The 20,717-nt window shown below is 34.2% G+C and overlaps 3 protein-coding genes across 3 annotated transcripts; all 3 read right to left on the reverse strand.

Moving 5' to 3' along the window:
• Window positions 1–963: 963 nt before the first annotated feature.
• Window positions 964–2,364, reverse strand: LOC126653905 (transcription termination factor MTERF8, chloroplastic). Its single transcript, XM_050347903.2, has one exon. It carries the CDS (start codon window positions 2,293–2,295, stop codon window positions 1,096–1,098), a length of 1,200 nt encoding a protein of 399 aa, XP_050203860.1. The 5' UTR covers window positions 2,296–2,364; the 3' UTR covers window positions 964–1,095.
• A 208-nt stretch (window positions 2,365–2,572) lies between these two features.
• LOC126653903 (uncharacterized) lies at window positions 2,573–7,766 on the reverse strand. The gene is made up of 15 exons (XM_050347901.2): window positions 7,280–7,766; window positions 7,132–7,204; window positions 6,988–7,009; window positions 6,782–6,860; window positions 6,657–6,689; window positions 6,360–6,508; window positions 6,046–6,202; window positions 5,306–5,546; window positions 4,903–5,144; window positions 4,517–4,780; window positions 4,324–4,434; window positions 3,593–3,817; window positions 3,304–3,507; window positions 3,039–3,215; window positions 2,573–2,948 (listed from the first exon to the last, which is right to left on the reverse strand). Exons 1-15 carry the CDS (start codon window positions 7,679–7,681, stop codon window positions 2,748–2,750), a joined length of 2,580 nt encoding a protein of 859 aa, XP_050203858.1. The 5' UTR covers window positions 7,682–7,766; the 3' UTR covers window positions 2,573–2,747.
• Window positions 7,767–8,069: 303 nt separating this feature from the next.
• Window positions 8,070–14,096, reverse strand: LOC126653904 (peptide chain release factor APG3, chloroplastic). Its single transcript, XM_050347902.2, has 15 exons — window positions 13,801–14,096; window positions 13,639–13,695; window positions 13,040–13,120; window positions 12,885–12,942; window positions 12,678–12,781; window positions 12,331–12,382; window positions 11,137–11,186; window positions 10,962–11,027; window positions 10,726–10,890; window positions 10,189–10,261; window positions 9,905–10,037; window positions 9,507–9,564; window positions 8,787–8,834; window positions 8,463–8,546; window positions 8,070–8,364 (listed from the first exon to the last, which is right to left on the reverse strand). Exons 1-15 carry the CDS (start codon window positions 13,951–13,953, stop codon window positions 8,293–8,295), a joined length of 1,254 nt encoding a protein of 417 aa, XP_050203859.1. The 5' UTR covers window positions 13,954–14,096; the 3' UTR covers window positions 8,070–8,292.
• Window positions 14,097–20,717: the final 6,621 nt, after the last annotated feature.

The following is a 20,717-nucleotide window of genomic DNA, read 5'->3' on the forward strand; positions in this document are numbered from 1 at the left end:
GTCCGAGTTAATTGTGGGTTATGGCCCACGATCATGGGTTATGGCTCAGGTTAACTATGGGCTATAGTCCAAGTTTATTATGGGCAAACAAACACGTGCGTGACCCATATGATTGATGTCCTGGGATTCCGAGACGAGCTGGCTTTCCAGAGCAGCAGCAGATATGTGCTCTCCTCCACCGACTGGACCAACAAGCAGGTACCTCAGTTGGCTCATCTCATTGGTCTCAACTTTAACACCAATCTTTTTTAATTGCCAAATTTACAATAACAAACTTTAATAAATTAAAAATATACATTCATATAATTACACTATGATTTAAAAAAAAAAAATACTATCAGTGTTTTAAGTTAAATTTTATTATTTGAAAAATTACTATATTTTAAATAAAATTATTTTTTTATATTGATGTAACTAAAACTACGAGCAAAAAATAATTTTAAGCTAATTTCAACGGTTTAATAATGATTACTCTTTATATTTTATTAAAAAAACAGCACAAGAACATCCAGTCATTTGATAATATTATTTACATTTAAATTTTTTGAAAACATCAAATTTGCATAATTTAAATAATTGTAGCTATTAACGCTTTTTAATTTTTTTATTCATGACTAAATATTTTGAATTTAGTAAATAATTTTCTATTTAAAAAAAAGTTAGGCATCAAACGAAAACAATTAAACAAGTTTGACTTTAAAACAAATGAATAAATGGCTGTAATTAAAATATAAACAATTTATGTGTCATACCATATATGAAACAAAATAATGAGATATTTAATTAGTTTTTATTTTTTATAATTAAACATCTTAATGTTACAAACGTTTTATGAATCCGTTGTATGAATGATATAGCACAAATGTTACATTGAATAATTATTTTAAAAATAAACATGAACAAAAGCAGCCAATTCCCAAAACAAACATGAATTTGTGGCTATTGCAAAATTAAATTATACTATAAAAAAGAAAAAATCAATTGCATCATCATTACCAAAGAATAACAAGCTATCAATTTAGTATAGTGAACAAATTATCTGCGGTTTCTTGGATCTGCAAACCAACAGCAAATCAGTCCAAAAACAACTACAAATTACACTTCATCAGGATCTATCTTCCCCTGATACACACTCAACAATTGAGGCACTTCCTCCTCAAACTTCGTCACAAACCGCTCCAGAAAAAACCCCTCTACTCGAATCAAAACCGTAGCCAAGCTCACATCTTTTACCAATCCCCTATTCATCAAAACCTGAATAACTCTACACCTAGGAATTATTCTCTTCTCCAAGCTGAAAAACAATACCACAGGGCAGTCAGCAATAACCTTAGAACTCAACCCCATTTTATTCACAAAAAAATCCATAGTTCTCATAATCTTCTTCTCGGACAGCATCATACAATGCGGATGCTTATTAAACGCTGCAAATATCTCATCTTTAGACCAACCCCACCGCGAATAAACCTCGAAACATCTCTTCCAAATCGACTTATTACCTTCCCCAGAAATCGCATGAACCGCCAACACAAATGTCGATTTCTTCGGATCAAATCCCATCTCATTCACCTCCTTCACAGTCTTACCGAACTCGCCGTGCCTCTGCATCATAGCCTCAGGGAAATGAGTCAGCAGTAATGAAACACAAGAATGTGGTACACCAACTTCACTTAAAAGCTCAATGTTTGGTCCTAAATTCTTGGAATGATCCTCTAGGAAAATCCAAGTAGTTCGCTTTAAAGCAGACACAATCTTTTCATTAGCAAACAAGATACTCTTAAGATAGTTGTAAGAGGGTATAATTTGATTCTCCAAGCTTCTGGTCAGAACAGTAGGATCTGAAGTTAAAATTCTTGCAAGATCAGAATTTGAAACCCCAATGGAGTAGAAGAATTCAAGTTTGGGCAAGAGGGTATTTTGGGGATGTGCTAAGAGTAGAAAAGGTCGCTTCTTTATAAGTTTGGAGATCTGGGTTTTGGTAAAACCTTTGGTTTTCAAAAGGGTTAGTACTGAATTTGGTTTCTCTGGGGAGTCTAATTGTATTTTGAGGGAAGCTGAGGTTGCTGCTTCTAGAGACAATCCGCATGAGCGTACGAGGTAGTCTACTGTAAAGGAGGAGACTTGGTCTGTTGTTGAGGTTTTATAAACGCTGAGTTTGGGAAATGGATTGGTTTGTAGAGAGAGAAGTGGTGGATTGAGCTGCCGTAAGGATGTGATTGAAATGGTTTTTTTGTTGATGAAGGAGAGAGATGGATAACTTAATGTGAAGCTTCGGGTATTTCTGATTATATCCATTGTTGATTTTGTAAGGACGGAGGGAGGACTGAATTGAAATCCTCAGCACCTCAGGGTTCTGTTGTCTTTTCTGGGTTTAGCTATATTGTATTGCGGGGGATTGGGGAATGGGATCGTCAAAAAACGACATGTCGTTCTTGATATATCATCTTATACGGCAAGTAAACTTTTTGCCGTTTTAGAGCTGGCGATTCTATTCTTGGAGATTTTGAATTGGGTTACACCACAATTAAACCCGGTTATAAAGCTAACTTTCTTCAAAAGCATTTGAAGCAACTGATCAAATGATGCATCTGATATAATTCATTATTCGTTCAAACATTTATACATAACATTTTTTAAGGTAAAAAGGAAAGAACATAAACATCTAATTTTAATTAGTTCATCGAGTACGGTTGCACTATACATAATTCTATAACAACTCTCCCTGTAGTTTTGTATCAATCAAAGCTTTACACAGCTGCACGTTTCTTGGAAAGCAAGGCTTCAAGAGATTTAGGGTCGGTAACTGGAGGACTGCATGTAAAGTTTTGGCAGACGAGAGCTACCACTTTATCTGCAGCAAAATTATTTTTTGCCATGAGGGCAACGTTACTATTATTATCTGCCCAAATTTCCATTTCTTCATTGTTGGTTGGATCTATATGAATCACCTGCAATGAAATTAAATCACAGAAATATATCAAACCACTTTAACAAATGAAAAGGGAAAATTGGGATCTTAAAAGTTATTGATAACTCACTGTTTTGCTGGGATCATATGCTGCGTGAGCAGCAGCCAGCATACTATCGAACTCTGACGAAGGCTTCTGCCCAACTAAGACAACTTGCTTGTGAGATGGCGTTGAGATCATATCTGCTGCACAGCACATCAAAGGCACTGCCATAGCCTTATCTTTCAGTCTTGTCTCAAAAACGGCCTGCATCACCAGAGACTCTGAGTCAGATACGCAAGTTCAAGAACTCATGTAAAGTAGAATGCTTTGATTTCAATTGCAGTAACATTACCAGCAGATGTTCCGCGTTCTGTTTATAGTAGTCCGATTTGCTACCAGTTACCATAGAGGCCAATTTTATGAGATTAATTGCAGAAACCGAGTTTCCTGAAGGCTCTGCCCCGTCATGATCCTCCTTTACTCGGAGAAGAACTGAAGTGTCTTCCCCTGTGGTATTAAAATATCCTCCTCCGTCTCTATCAAGAAATAATTCATCCTGGAGATATATTTTCAAGCATATTTGTGACTGTAAGCCAGATTCTAAATGTTGTTATTGGGGAAAATGAGTTCGTCAGTATTACCTGGGTGTTTTGTAGTTCAGTTGCCCACACTAGCCAGTAAATTTCACCACCAAATTCATACAGATCCAGCAGCCCAGATATTAGAAAAGCATAATCGTCTAAGAACCCAGGTGCTTTTGATGGACCATTTCTAAAGCTGTGCTGAAGCCTGCATGTTTGTTCATTATATAGGTTCCTTCTGATAAATCTTGCTGCCTTCTCTGCAACTTCTAAGTACTCCTTGGGCTGCATTTGCAGAATGGACACAGAATAATCAGTATCCACAAAGACAGTTTTGCATGACATACATGATTATCATCCCAAGATTTTTAAGTTCAATTAAATTTCAACAAACAGAGACAGCAACAGTTGAGCAATCATAACATTCAATGTAATGCAGTGACCAAATAATACAGTATAAATGCATGGTACCGGTACAAACAAAGGCTGCATGGTAGGATTACTTAAACCGTCAAATACACGCAATTCACTTTTGGTTCAAATGAATAAGAATGTTAAACCAAGTTGTTTATAAGCATCTTTCTCATTCTATGTCCAGACATATAAAGGGAACGATTAAACAAAAACCAACACGACAAAATATTGGATATGATCGGGAACATTTTCAAATTATACAAGTATTTATAAAATCATAAGCTTGCCCAAATTACTTCAGAATTCTGAAAAGATGATAACTATTCAAGCGTTTGTAGTTCGCCACTCTCAAAACCGACAAAGATGGAGAATCTTACATCACAGCCAACAACCGGGAAGTTAAATTTTGTGCCCTCGGCTTCTTTCTTGAGTAGTTTTGAGGCTCTTGCGAAAGATGAAATTGCAAGTCCATTCCAGGACACGATCACCTAGAAAACATCTGGTCTGTTAAAGCAGACAAATAAGAAAGAAGAAAAACAATAAACTACTTAAAAACAATTTATACAATACCTTATCATCCAAATGTGGCCTTGGTCGTCTTGATCTTACATCAAAAAGCTTTTTCTTGCACTGGCCCAAAATATCGAGATATTTTTCAATGGGCAGACCATGTTTTGATGCCAGTGCTGAGGTATCATTTAATTCAATAAGCACATTTTTGCCCTTGAATTCATTATGTGGATCACTCATTCTAGAGAGGTCGCAATTTCCCAGAGGCTTTACATAATAATGATCCTTGAAAAGAGTGGCATGCTCTCCAAGGATGTCATCGATCTGAAACAAAGAGAAACCATGTAGGCAAACATGAACTAGCAGAAATATATATAGGCAGTAGAGTGCAACAATGCCTCTAGAAAGATTTTTCTAAAACAGTTCATAAGCAAAAGAAAGTAAACCTCTTTAGTGGTCCAAACATAAAAGGCTCCTTCCTTTTTCTTTTTAGCACCTTCATACTCGGTACTATCAGCATCCTCTGCTGAAAAGATCTCACCTTTTGGTCCTATCATATCTCTCCTTAAATAATCAAGAATATCCCGTGAGGCAACTGAATAGAATGTATCATTTGTAGTGGAGAAGGAGTCCAAGTAAACATTAGCAAGTTGCCCTTGATCATACAACATTTTCTCAAAATGTGGAACTGCAAGAATTGACAACAGCTTCAGTGACCACATCATATTAAGCATCCCAGAGCTTGGGCGAAATCCCTTTTAATAAATTCCCACATTGGCCAATCCCTTCAATTCAGAACTTCACAATAAAATTAGATAAATCAAAATTTTATAGTAATAGTACACTGACCATGCCACCGTTCATCGACACTATATCTATGAAAACCACCTCCAATATGATCATGAATGCCTCCTTTTTCCATGCCTTGCAAGCTAAAGAAGACCATCTTTTGTATTTCCTTTGCCTCACCCGACTTCCCAGTATCCTCCAACTTCTTTGAGTGGTAAAGCATCAGTTGGACCTCAACTGGTCTAGGAAACTTTGGGGCAGATCCAAACCCACCATACTGGGCATCGTAGCTATCAGAAAGCTGCCAAAGAAAGGAAATTAAGACTTCTGGTAATGTAGCAACTAATGAACTAGCACGCTAGCTATAAATTTCAAACAATCTTAATGTTGACTTCTAGATTCCATTAAAAATTATGCAAAACCAACCATTTTCATGGCCTAGAAGAAAGTTCCTAAATAAAATAATCAGAAAAGATTGAAGGCCACAGTGAATTCACAATTAGCAGGAGATGAATTTTGAGTACTGTTATACTAATGAATATATACAGATTCCTAAGTGAGAATCAGCTTACAGTTGCAGCTAAGTCAATCCATGAAAAGATTGTCTAAGCTCTCTACAAATGAATAGACAGGAAGATCACAATTAAAAAGGAAGAAAAATCGAGTAAATTCTTTTATAATTTATCATGTGACTAAGAAGACAGGGTTCATTTGTTATTGATAATGTAAGTAAAAAGTCCATGGATAAGTATCATTTGTTTTGACATGAACAACATTTCTAGCTGCAATAAAAATCATACTTGCTCCGCACACAAACGCAAAGCGTTTTGTGGAATCCCATCCGGCAATTTGTTTGTATCTGCACTTGCTGACAATGCTTCAGACAGCTGCTCAATGGCAAAGGCTCCACTCTTAATCAGCATATCTCTCTTTTTATCCCAAGCATCCTTCACCTTTCTGAAACAATATAAACACTAGATTGACAAAGGAAAGCATTAAGGAAACAAAAATTAAATTAGATAATCCCTTCCTTCCCAATACTTTCTGTTTGTTCGGTCAATACAAAATCAAAATCAGCAGACAAAAGCAAGAAGAGAAAAAAAAATGCTACCACCTTAATAATGTCTTAAATCCGGGTCTTCCATAATTATCTTTCGGAGGAAAGTACGTCCCTCCCATCAAAGGTTTCAAATCAGGCGAAAGGAAAACACTAAGCGGCCATCCTCCACCGCCATACAGCGCTTGCACAAATGTCATATAAACCTATATAAAGATAAACAGGCTCTATTAGCAAACTATCTCTCGCCTTTCATTAACATTATAAACATATCTAACTCAAGTAAATGATAATCATACAAGACCATGATCACAATGAATTTTTCTCTCGATAAGAACCAAGATGGATGCTTACCTTGTCGACATCAGGTCTTTCTTCTCGATCAACCTGTAGCGCAGACAATATTAGTCTAGAAAAAAGATAAATGTAATTCTTAACAAGAAGATTTGTTGCTTTTATTATGACAAAATAGAACAAACCTTAATACTGACAAACCAATCATTTAACAATTTTGCAACGCTTTCATCCTCAAAGGATTCCACCTCCATAACATGACACCTTATTCACATTCAATTGCACCATAATTTAATCAATTTCTAATGCAGAACTTTCAATATCATTCAAGTCCTAAAACTTGTTCTTTGAATGTATATTGAATTATACAATAGATATGAAAAAATCTCACCAATGACAAGTGCTGTATCCAACTTCAAAGTGAAAAGCACCACACGGAACAAAAACTCAACTCATATTAGCCATCTATTAACTCAAACAAAATGAACAAAACAAATAATTAAATTAAATTAATTAGAGAATAGAAGTAAAGTACTGGACAAGAAGATAGGCACGTCTCGTCTACGCGCTTCAGCAAAAGCTTCTTCACCCCACGGATACCAATCAACCTTTCAATTTCATTAAAACACATCAGTAAACTACAACAAAAATCTTAATCACAACATTAAAGAGAAAATAATTACAGGATTATGAGCGTGTTGAAGAAGATAAGGACTATGTTCAGAAGCAAGACGATTAGTATGCTTATGAGAACCGGACGACATATTTTCAGATGGACGTTCAGCCATGGAAACGACACGCTGAGTGTGAAAACGACGAGCAATTAAACTAGCGAAACGCCGGCTACCAAACGCTGATGTTAATTTAGCAGTTGAAAAATTAGTGACGCGGTGGCGGGAAAGAGCATAGGAGGAGTAGAGGAGAAGTGTTTTTTTGAGCATAGAAGAAGAAGAAGAAGGTTGTGGAAATGGAGAAGGAAAATAAAGTTTGATGTTGCGATAAGTATAGGGAGAGTGGCTCGGTGTCGTTTGTTTGAAAGGTGCTGCCATATGTGAGGAGGTTCGAGAATGAGTCATGGCTGACATGTGTACCCATTCCTGATGCTCGGGATTTTAGCTGCTGCTGCCATAAAAGTGAACCGTCGAGAAAATCCATGCAAATTCGTTTTGATCAGTGAATCAAACTGAATTAACCGTAATTAAGTTTTTATACCTTTTACAAGAACCGAGTCAAAATAATTATTAGTTCCATCAGTTATTTTTATTACATATACACACATAATTTGCTCAATTCGAAACGTTCATATAAAAACTCTGAACGAAATTAACCAGCAAATTTAAGATTATTAATCATACTGAATTGAACTAACTGAAAATTTAACCGGAAGTGGAATATCAGTTTAGTTCAATCGGTTAATTTGATTATACCCCGATAATGCGCACTCCTAAACATAATATTAATAATTACTGTGTCTGTAATTTCAAATGAAAAATAGGATTAAATAACTTTGCAATGTGACTGCCCATCTTAAAGTTAGGCGGGATATGGCAAAATTTACAGTGTAACATCACAGTGACAGTAAAAAGATTTTTTCTTTCCCTTCACATTGGACAGCAGCATTTTCTCCCAGGGAATGTTTGCTATTTCAAGAGCTTTGATTTCCAGAATAATTTTGTGACAAATTGGTGCTGATTGATCAGCCGGCTGATGCACCTACAGACTCTGCAAGTTCTTCAAGAAGTTCCTTCTGCTCCGTAGTAACACACGCCTGTATGAAGGCAGGAGAAGTGATTTTAATGTAAATTAATTGCTAGATAAAAGAAAGTTACATCAAAATTAGTGAAAACAATGATTGAAGATATGTACCTGCACAGCATTTTCTATATCACCCTCCAGAAATGATGTGAGCTCAAAGTTCATCTTTAATCGGTGGTCGGTAACTCGATTGTCCTAATTAAGTAGCACGCAACTGTTAAAAACCTTTCACTGAGAGCTCATCCCAGTATAAAAGTAAAAAATGTAGCACGTATCAAAGTTTCAGCCTATTTTATTTCTTTTCTTTTTTCTATATAATGTTCATATAAAGCAGGGGGGGTTCGAGGGTTTGATTCTTGAGAATCATCAGGCAGTTCAATGGTTAAATCTGAAAATAGCTCAAAGAGAGACAGAATAATGACAACAGTTAAAAACCTTGTAATTGTATGTCCGAATCTTTTCAGCACGAGCACCTGTACCGACCTGCATTTTCAGATTACAAAAGGTCATTAGTTCGATGTCTCTTCTGTATGCATCAACCATATGAATTCTATCAATTGGGTCACATCCTACAGCAGAAATCTGAAAAGAACACATGAATATAAAATAACTTTTTCTTCAACTGCAGTTCATTACATTCTGTTACATTCTACAGATGACATATTGAGCAAAAGTTAAGGATAATAGAGATACCGTCAAGAACGTTAGCAAAATCAGCCAATAATTTTGTCCTTAAGAACTGATAATTTAAAAAACTTCTTTTCTGTCATGAACATCTGCTCTACAGCTGATAAATCATTTGATAATATCTATATGGCATAATCTATCAAATACACCCAACCTCAAAATAGCAAATTATTGTTACGTCATTACTGTCATGTTACAATTGGATGAATTATAGAAATAAGAAGTGATAGTAACTTTTCAAGTGCATTCCACTGCATCACCAACCCCCATACTTAAAGCATCATAATGTCCTAGAGCAATGTCAGAAAAAAGATCTCCAACTAACATGTATCTTAGAGTAATGCATTGATCTACAGTGGTGGGAAAAAGTAATAATAAAAGTAATCCAAAAATAAAATTCATTATGTTACGTATTTTATTGTTGTAATCTCTAATGGATCCAATGTGACCCCTTAAAGCCAGATATACCTGTAATTTCCGTTCATTCCTTATTGACTCTTGCTGCTCCCTAACTTTTATCTCATACCTGTCATCCATGAAGGTTTATGAAAAATATACCAGAATAGAAGGAATACTATAAGGAATAAACTCATCTCAATACTATAAGGAATAAACTCATCTCCTAGTCTGCTAATACATATAAAATGAAAAGTATTAGCTGCAAATAAAAAGTAAGTAAATATGATAAAATAAAAAGAAAAAATACATTGATTGGTTGGTTAATTTTAAACATGACTTTGCCCAATCACATGGAAAAGGTTCAAGGAATGAAGCAGGGAAAAAACATAATTGAAAAGCAAGGACAGGTTTACATGAGAAAACTACCAAGATTGGCAGAACAAAATTACATTTTAACTGGTGCTTACAGTTTTGCTCGCAGAAGCTGGAGAGCGCGGGCCTTATTTCGGACCTGCGTCCTCTCTTCGGTACAAAAGATGCGAATCCCCGTTGGTTTGTGGAAAAGATCAACAGCTGTTTCCACCTTGTTGACATTTTGCCCTGTAGAATGTTATGCACAAAACTGATCATACAGATGATTGATGACTTTCTTCCATCATCTTGGGAGAGCATATCCAGGGTGCGCAAGGAAGACGAATGGAGAACCAGACTGATTGCATTAATTGACGAGCTAACACTAGTTATTTCATACCTCCAGCGCCTCCAGACCTTGCCGTTGTAAGTTCAATTTCCGATGGGTCAATTACCACCTCAACTTCATCTGCCTAAATCCATAATAAAGCATAAGTTCAATGTAACAGGACACTGAGATAATAAGCACTACTACAAGATTTATGAAGTTCAGCCACATCAACACTATCTCATCACACTCAACAACAACAAAATTCAGCAAAAAAGAACAGTAGTTCTCGCCTCTATCTGAAAAATTAATGTGATGAGTAAAAGAATTAACGGATCAAGAAATTAGAAAAAAATATCAATATACAAATGCAGTTTAAGTAAAAAATGGCCACCATTCCCATCAAAAGTTTACAAAATTTTACCAGAACTTGGTCTTTTTTAGTATTACTGGAACATGAAAACATAATTAACATTAGCTTTGCTTCACAAAACTCACAACATTTCTGTACAAGAATAATGATATGCGCGTGTGCTCAGAAAACATGGAACGGCATTAAACCCTATATTTTGTGAAGATGTAGGCAAATTACTATAAAATGTGCTTTACCTCGGGCATAATGGCTACCGTTGCCGTAGAAGTATGCACGCGTCCCTGTGTTTCTGTCTGAGGAACCCGTTGAACTCGATGAACACCAGATTCGTATTTTAGTTTGCTGTAGACGCGGGTGCCTTTAACCTCCATCACATAGGTTTTGTATCCTCCCTTTTCAGCCTTTTATAGTAAAAGAAGATGCGAGTCAAAACATCAACATAGCTTTTGCTGATATGTCAGTAAGAACTAACCTCAGAACATGAAATTGAAGAGTATTTCCAAGAGTTCCGCTCACTGTATTTCTCATACATACGAACCTTGGTATTGATAAACATGAAAAATTCGCATCAGAGTATAAGAGCTACAGCACTAGTGCTTGAAACAATGCAGGAAAATTTTGGTAGCATAAGAGAAGCATGTACCTACAAGATCACCAGCCCAAATTCCAGCCTCATCTCCACCAGTACCTGCCCTTACTGCAAATGAAGAAGGTATGTGAATCAGTAAAAATACTGAAATAGAGGAAAAATGCACTGATGCACCTGATACTAAAAGATATGCAACTGTTCCCAAGTGTTTTTCTACCATCTTAACGGAGGACCAGCCATTATATAAAATCACTACGTTAAGCCAGCGAAGTTTATCATCGTATGAAGGAAGTAAGACAAACTTCAATTCTAATAGGCTTAATTTCTTAAAAAACCCCCACCTTGCACTTTTTTTTCGTTTATACCCTGACCTTGTAAAAACACTATTTGTACCCAATTTTGGGTTTTTATATTTCATCCCTACCCAAAAGCATTAAATTGTACTCTTTTCATTCAGAAAAGAGTTAAAACATACTTTTTTCTATTTTTAAAAATATAAATAAATCCTTAAACTTAAAAAATGATCAAATATATCCAAATAATTAATTAATTTTTTTAATTATATAAAATAATAAAAAAATTAAAAAAATTATTATTATTTTTAATTTTTTTGTTAGAAATATTTTTTAAAAAAACTAAAAAAATTAAAAAAATAAACAAAAAATTCGGAATTATTTTTAAAAAAAATTAAAAAAAAAATTATTATTATTTTTAATTTTTTGAAGAAGATGGTATTTTTGTACTATTAATAACTTTAATATCTAATTAGTATATAAGTTAAAAATGAAGGATTGTTTTAAACTCTTTTTCAAATGAAAAGAGTACAATTTAATGCTTTTGGGTAGAGATGAAACATAAAAACTCAAAATTGGGTACAAATGGTGTTTTTACAAGGTCAGGGTATAAACGAAAAAAAAATGCAAGGTGGGGTCTTTTTAAGGAATTAAGCCATTCTAATAAGACAAACTTCAATTCTATAATTGACAGAACTCAGAAAAAAACTTAAGTAGAATAGAGACCATCAAGATATATTAATCCAAAGTCAAACACATACCATCTTCTAATTAGTTTATAGTTTGAAAACATTCGGGTAGTATTCAGCATGAACTAAATAGCTGCAATAAAGTCCTATGCAAGAAATAATTACTAGAAATTGTAGAGGCTCGTCAATGATTTCTACAAAGCATATATGACATGAAACAATGAATTAAACTAATAATGAGTCCTTAACTAAGAAAAAAAAAACACCAACCTTCGAGCATTATATTTCTAGCATCAAGAGGATCACTTGGTAGTAGTAATAGCTGTCAAATGACAAATATGAGATAAACAAAAATGGTACCAACATTGAACATTAAGAATTTATATTCAGAAAAATAAAAGGAGAATGGTAATTCCCTTGTATCTACAATGCCACACATATGAACACTAATAAGCAATATAATAGAAGTTCTCAGTTCAGCACAAAATGACCATACATGTTCTAATAAAGTTAAATATCAAAATTAGAGAAAATTTAGCAATTAATTGGACTTGTGAAGATAATGATGTATAAACATGAGAACTATAACAAGCACAGAAAAAATTCTAACTGAAGACCTTAAGCTTCTCCTCGAGCTCTTTAAGTTCAGACGATAAAGAGTCAATTTCCAATTGTATCATCTCAGCCATATCTTCATCGTTTCCTTCCTCTTTCGCTAAAGCTGATATATGACAATAAAAAGAAGGTACTTAGTTCAAACATTCAGCATGAGGAGTTAAATAATAAAAAGGAAAGAAATTCCGTCAAGGACATGAGGCTACTACCTTTACTTTCTTCTAATTGCTTCTCACAATCCTTAAATTTCCGGTAAATTGACACAACCTATTCATACATATACAACACCACTTTATATAAAACAAATTCGAACAAAAAGTCCTGAAAAGGGAAACTAAAGATAAAAAATGCAGTTAATTCTTACTTCGTTAAGCTCGGCTACAGATTGTGCAAGCTTTTGGTATTCACTTTGATTCGAAACGACATCCGGATCGCCCAGCTTGATCTGCATTTTACCTTCTGTGAGCTAAAATTCAATTCTTATTCCATTGAACCCTATAATTCAGTTTTTAAACACACATTTCATGTTTGCATACGTTATACTCCTAAAGAACGCAACAAGAATAATCTAGGTAGCACGGACACTTCATTCAATCAATGTTTACCGTTTTGGAAAAGTGTCGGACACTTGGCATTTTGAACACGGACACGTCATTCAATCAACGTTTCCCATTTCAGAAACTTTCAGAATCATGTCGGAAACTTGGCGTTTCGGACACGAAACTTAATATTTTAATGTAGGAAACCTTAAAATAACACCGTTTCAACGTATCCGTGTCCAAGTGTCCTGTTTTCCCGTGTCTGTGCTAAGTAGATTAATTATAAAGTCCAGAAATTATGTTTGAGCGTATTTGATTCTCTTCAATTTCTATATAATATAAAAATTATGTTTGTAAAAGCCATATTTATCAGAATTTAATACTTTGAGCTTAAAAAATATCAAATAGAAATTAAGAAGCTGACCGATAATTCTTGCCAGGTCTTCTCAGCGGATTCCAGTTTTGTAATCAAATAAGGCTCCTGCAATGCGAAATTCTTGTTCAGTAATTCGAAAGAATTAAAGATAAATTATTCAATTGGAATTCTTATCACATTTCAAATTTTTACAAGAAAAATAACACGCACCGCCATGCAAACGATTCTGCAATTTCTGCGTCTTGGCGAGGGTTTAAGGAGCAGGGAATGGGTTCTGAATTGAAAGGGAAAATGCTGTCGTGTCGAACACTGATTGGAAGTAGCAAGTGTTCGAGCTGTTAAGCTCATGGTTATGCTGGTCATGGTTGCACCGTAATTATACCAACTTCTGCGTTTTGTTTATATCAGAAAGAAGAAGAAGAAGAAGAAGAAGAAGAAATGAGAGGATTGGATGGTTTGAGACACCACAAGAGAAAAAGGAATGCGGAGTGGATAAGGGTTTATTACTTTGGTTAGATGGGTGTGGGGGTGTACTTATTTGGATAGAACAATTAACTGAATTAAAAGTTTAATTAATTTGGTCTAATCTATACTTAATAATTTTAAAAATTTCAGTTAATTATGTTTCGTTTGATTCAATTGTCTCTGTAAAATTCTCAATTGGATTTTTATTTTTAAAATAGACATATTTGTTTATTTTTCTGTGTTTTAATTAAAAAATTTGCGTTTGAATGTGTTTATCATTAGTTAGATGAAGACTGTTTAGAGATTTTTTTATAGTTGGAGAAAGAGAGCGTTTGTGGAAAAATTTAATTCACGATCTAATAATTTGCTATCTAGCGTTTGTGAAAGGATTTAAATCCGATACTATTTAGAGTTTATTTGTACTTTAAGTCCAAAACTTCTTGATGAATAAAGTTGTTGGTTCAAGTATGTATTTAAAATATAGTAAAAAAAAATGAAATTCTAGGAATGTAAATAATTTTTGAAATTTTTCAATAATTATTATTTTTTCTTCAATTTATCTTTATTATTAATAGTGCAATTCATTTTTTTAAACCAACCGAAACAACAGAATGCAGAAGTTGGGTCGATCTCCGACCTCTAGGATGTAGGACGAGTGGCTTAGCCACTAGACTAAGCCCTCATGTACAAAATTGTCTTTTCTGCTTATAGCTTAAAAAACCAAAAATTATCTTTTCAACAAACTTAACATATTCTTCTTACTAAGTAATTGTTTTTTAATTTATTTAATATATTAAATTGATTTATTCATTTATATAATTTTTTTTATAATATTTATAAGTATTGTTAGTCACTCAGCAGGCATTTCCTCGAGCCTGTCCTAATTCTTCTTCTTTTTATCCCATTTCCTCGAACTTGGCTGTAATACCTCAAATATTTTAGAGTAATTAAATTGTGCCACGTGTCGTGAATTCCGATAAATTAAGTTAAGATGGATTTAATTTAACGATAATGGGAATTTAAAGTAATTTTTATTGAGCGGATTAGCGGGATTAAAGGAAAAAGGGTTAGAAAATTAATATAAAATAAATTGTAAATCCCGAGATAAGAATTAGTTCGTCAAGGTCCGCGAAATATTTTATAGTATTTGTGATAAAAGTTTCGGGTCAATTGGAGACCTTTTAAAATTTGGACGCGGATGCGTTTAGGACTAAATTGTAAATTTTGAAAAGTTTAAGGGCTAAAATGTAAATTAGCCAATTGAGCCTCGAGAATTGAAATTAAAAGATTATTAATGGAAAATAATAATTTTGGAGTCGTATTATTTATTTGGGTATAAATAATACGTACGTAATTGAGTTAAAATAAATAGTTAATCGTTAAGTTAAAATAGAAAGTTTAAAGGAAAATTGGTTTAAGTTAAAGAGATGAAGGATCAAAGTGTATTTTAACCATATATATATGTAAAATGAGAAGGAAGAATGATCCAGAATCTCTCATTCTCAGACTCCTTCCCTTTCCTCATTTTCTTCGTCATTTCATTACGGTTCCGCCGCTCGATCTCCGTTTCTCGTCCGTTTCCGACGTTCTATAGCTCGAATTGATCGTATTCCGACGGCGAATCACGGTAAGCTTGACGTTTTACCGTTTGGATGGATGAATTTAAAGTTATATCGAGTTAAAGTTTTAGGCCACGGAACGATTTATTCGTTTTAAATGATTTTAGGATTAAATTTGGATGTTTTGAATATAGATTAAGCGTTCTGGATGCGTTAAGATCGTTTTTATATCAAGCACGTCGGAAACGGAGCCGGGGTGAAAATCCGCGGCTGTGCGCCGCACGGTTCAACTGTGCGAAAGCACAGTCTTGAGAGACTGTGCGAACGCACAGTCAGGGACTGTGCGAACGCACAGTCCACTTGTGCGAACGCACAGTCCACTTGTGCGAACGCACAGTGAGACGTGCGCTCGCACAGTGTTTGGCTGATCGATATTTTTGAGGAATTTGGACGTTTTCGCGTAAAATTATCGGAATTGATTAGTTTATCGACTAATTGTCGATTAGTTCGAATTATTTAACCTAGCGAGGTTAAAAGAGAATTTAAAAATGAAATTCGATCCGTAAACGAGTTAGAAACCGTTTATCGGAATGCACGTGGGAAGCACGACGATTAATAAAAGTAGTGTGTCGTGTCTCGAGTTTAGAATCAATCCTAGAATAGGATTCTGACGTGGGTCAATTATTTTAAAATAGTTTTAGATCCGGCGAGGCAAGTAGCCGATGGACCAGGAGCTCGGGGAGCTAGACGTTTCTAAGCACCGGAGTATTTTTGGAATAAGCGGTCACTGTGAGTTTATACGATTTGCTTTTAAAGTATTTATTTAAGCAATTATTTTATATTGCTTATGTTTGATTTGCATGATTGCAACGCGAATACTTTTTATGAATTGCATATGCTTGATTTGAAACCAGTATTGATCCGATGGAACGTGCTACCTATTGGGCGACAATAGGACTGCGTGATCACCAGTTTTGATGTGAATCAGCTGGGAGCTGATGATTATGAAATTTACGATTGGGTATATGATTTTGATACGAGTGAGCACTCGGCTACGGTGTAGTCTGGAGTCCCCGTATCTAGTGGTTGGGCCACCAGTGAGTTGAACTCACTATTTGATATTAACGATTGGGTGGCTCGATTGATTATTAGTATGTTTGAGAATTAGGGTTTCAATCGGATCCTATACTTGGCTACATGAGGTTTGAACGTTAATGCATTGTTTTATGATTTATAAGAATACTTATTAGTAAATGTATGAACTCACTCAGTATATTCCCATATACTGACCCCTCACAGTCTTTCTTTCAGGTAAAAACATTTTAAAGAACGGACTTCCTTTCCTTGTCCTGGAAGTCCACATTGGTGAAAGAGTATGTCAGGGACGTTTATGTCAGGGACGTTTTCTTCGTAGAGCTGCAGTAGTCGGTAGATGTCTGTATAAGATATAAGATTTATATTCAAACGGTTTATTTATATGGGCAACTCTGATTTGATATAAAGTATATATATTATTTATTTATAAAGATCATATTTTAACCGTTTGATTTCTTCAACCAATTGCCATAAAGTGGAATTGGTCACGATTATGATTAGAGACAGGGCAGAGCTGGACATGAGGTGTCACTCGGTAAGACCCTAGTCTATAATAATGGGTCGCAATGGTTTTTGAAAAATAATTTAAATATGTTGATACGTATGATGAAAATGTTTAAAAGGATTTTCTGAAAACGTTTTATATGGAATAATATATTTAATTCGCGAAAAATTTACAGTGGTTTTAGGCTTGCTACGGGTTCCGGAGCTACCACTCCCGTTCCCTAGCGCCGGTCGCGGCTCAATAATTTGGGTCGTGACAATTGTGGTATCAGAGCAGTTGGTCCAGTTACCTCTGCTAATATGTGATATCAGAGCAGTTGGTCCAGGATACCACTGTTCTTGTGTGCGAGTCTACCTAGGAACTACTGCAGCACATAGGATTCGAGTCATGTCTTGATCAGTTTTCGTTTGATCCTAAGATTTTAACTCTTCACCTTACGATCTGAGTCTGTTAGTATGATCGATAGGATTGATAGACGATATACGTCTGCGAAAGTATTCTGCTTACGTAAGAATGATCGGTATATTATATGATCATTGCGAATGCTCGCGTACGAGGTGGATAGTCAACATTATATGATTCGACGACGAGGCTAGCGTGCTAAGTATCATATGGTATTGCGATACCATCAAAGTTATGCGATATAAGCGCTAATAGATGATCGATAATGAAACGTGGATTCAGAGGAAGGGAAGAATTTCCCAAGTTACAGAGTTTAAGGTTTAGAGAACTTACAAGGTGAAAGATTTGTGATTTACAAAGATTAACTGTTTTAATGATTTTGAAAGTATAATTGTGCCTAGATTCGATATAGTAATATACTATTGCCATGACATGAATAGAATTGCATCACTACATACACATTAAATGAAAAGAATAGAACTGAATTCATACATTAGTAGGACATGCATCATATGCATTATATGTATATGAAAGGTAAGTTATGGCAACTCTTTGGGGATGAGAGACGTCATCGCCCTAGTGCACAATTATACTAATGCTTAAAGAATTTGAACATGAATTTTATAAAAGAGTTAATTTCTTTTGATTTTAAAGATTTCGAAATGGTTGCAACCATAATTGTTTTGATGTGAGTAGACCTAGACTAGAACTCTGTAACGAAGGGGAAATGTTCAAGATCTACCTGCAAGCAAGTCTCGAAGGTACAGAGAACGTGTACGAGAACACGAACAAGAAGTTATGCTTTGGGAAGATAGTTGTAGGTCTAAGACCTATTGTAAGGTTAGAATATAAGATTTGCTTGAATAATTGGATATAATCAATTGAATGATGAGCTAAGATGTCTTTATCTTTGAATAAAGAGATTAGAACCATGTGATATAAGATGATAGAAGTGTGAAAGATAATGATTGAACTTAGAAAGCTATTAATTGTTGAATATTAAAGATGTGAAGACAATCTCTATGTATGGATAACGTAAGTTTTACGCGATGTCAGAAGATTGTTAAACCAACATATCTTTTGATTGAACCGTCGGATCGGTTTAATATCGGAGTACAATATTCCTAAGAAGATTGATTAGGAATTGATCGTTGTGATCGTCGAACAGAGTACTAAACGACAGCTTCATAGGACTATTCATAGGAGACTTGTACGGCTGGAAATAACCAACCTAGCCAATATATTACGAGAGTATAAGAAGTAAAGACGTAAGATATGTAGCAAATGAGAATGGAGTGACAAATAGGATTAATAAAGTTAAAGGATGGATTGTATATGTGATTGCATGAACTATGTTAAGGAGTAGAAGTCCGTGTAAAGAGCTGTGCCGTTGGGTATTCTAACCAACAAATTGAAAGATAAAAACATGTACACAAAGTATAAGGTCACGGGATAAGGGTAAGAAGGATGAAACGCGAAGAGTATAGTACGATAGCTATGCAAGCTTGATAACGACTTTCAAAGAAAGACATGGACGCTATATATGAAAGAAGGGCACATGTTTCATGACGAAGATTGTACTAAAAATATACAAATCAGGAGTTCCATATCTTAGAACTGGCGAATAAGTCGAAATAAGTCAATATTTAAGATACATAATGTATTACGAGCGAAGATGCTCGTATAAGGATGTTATGAAAAACGAAGAAAGCGAGACAGCGATGTACAAAAGGGAGTTAAGCTATGATAAGAGTAAAAGAGAAAGAAAGCTATATAGTCAATAAAGACAAACAGATCCTGAAGTTTGATACGAGAAATGACGACGAATGAGGAATGTTACGATGGATTAAGTACACGGTTATAGGAATACCTCCCATTGGATATAAACGAACAAATGGATAGAAAGATATATATATATAATGAAAAAGTTAAAAGAAGAAGAACATGAACAGTTAAGATAAGAATGTCGAGAGTGAAGTCGTAATTCAAGGACATTGATTGAAGTTCAAGGTATACTAGTTAAATACAAAAGAGGACATCGTATCCACAGGCGAAATGATGAGTTTGACATCATGTTGTTTCAAGATTAAGCGTTACATTAATTGTATCTATTTATTAAATTTATTTATTTTTGGTGAAGAAACTGATTTCAATTCAGATTATTAAATCTTTTAAATATATATTTTTTAACAATAATAAATTTAATTCATTAAACTGAAATAATAAATATGGTTAGCATAATTATCCTAAGAAATCTTATTATTTTTAAAAGAAAACTTTTATATACATTAAAAAAAGAAAAAAAAATCATAAAATTATTAAAAGAATAACTTAATTTTCAAAGATACACTGAACTCAAAAAAATTCTTTATCTAAAAAAATAAAAAGTAAATGTACACTTTATTTTTTGATTTATATAAATATATCAGAGATACATGTAAAGTAAATTAAAAATACATTGTTGGTACAGAACTTATCAAACAATAACTTTTATGTATAAATTATTTTTTTAATTATTATTATAAATTATTTATTTTTTAATTATTGTTATAAATTTTAACCACTTTTAAGTTATTTTTATAATTTTTTAGAGAACTAAATAAATTAAACAATTTATACATTCCACATATACCACATTTCATTGTTATCATATATGTACAATGTGCTACTACTCTTGGTTAGAGGTGTAAACGGCCTAGCCGAGTCAGAAAGGCCAACTAGAGTTGAAGATCGAGTGTGTTATATAAGTTTGAGCTCGAGTTCGAATGACTTAAATTTTAAAATTTGAGGTTGAGCTCGACCAATATTCGAGCCACTCGAGTTTGAACTAGAACTCAACTCAAATTTAATAAAAAAAAAATATTTAAAAAATTATAATATTTTTGATATATTTTAAATATTTTTGCTATAAAATATAGTATTTAACCAATTAGGCATGTTCAATGCTTATATTAATGAGCTTCACGAGGCTTTTTTATACTCGAATTCGGCTTGAGATAAAAATCAAATAGCTCGAGTTTGAGTTTGGTATAAATTTTTCGAGTCGATTTCAAGTTTTTGAAGTCGAGGCTAATAACTCACGAGTAGCGGAATTTTTTTAC

The sequence above is a fragment of the Mercurialis annua genome, linkage group LG6 (genome assembly GCF_937616625.2).
Source record: "Mercurialis annua linkage group LG6, ddMerAnnu1.2, whole genome shotgun sequence".
NCBI classification, from domain to species: domain Eukaryota; kingdom Viridiplantae; phylum Streptophyta; class Magnoliopsida; order Malpighiales; family Euphorbiaceae; genus Mercurialis; species Mercurialis annua.

Coding starts and splice junctions, on each gene's coding strand:
- LOC126653903 (XM_050347901.2), bottom strand. CDS start 7,681: ATGTCAGCCATGACTCATTCTCGAACCTCCTCACATATGGCAGCACCT. Junction 7,205..7,279: donor TTCAACACGCTCATAATCCT/GTAATTATTTTC, acceptor TGAAATTGAAAG/GTTGATTGGTATCCGTGGGG. Junction 3,508..3,592: donor CTGAACTACAAAACACCCAG/GTAATACTGACG, acceptor ATATATCTCCAG/GATGAATTATTTCTTGATAG.
- LOC126653905 (XM_050347903.2), bottom strand. CDS start 2,295: ATGGATATAATCAGAAATACCCGAAGCTTCACATTAAGTTATCCATCT.
- LOC126653904 (XM_050347902.2), bottom strand. CDS start 13,953: ATGACCAGCATAACCATGAGCTTAACAGCTCGAACACTTGCTACTTCC. Junction 10,038..10,188: donor AAGGTCTGGAGGCGCTGGAG/GTATGAAATAAC, acceptor AACATTCTACAG/GGCAAAATGTCAACAAGGTG. Junction 8,547..8,786: donor TTCGGACATACAATTACAAG/GTTTTTAACTGT, acceptor CTACTTAATTAG/GACAATCGAGTTACCGACCA.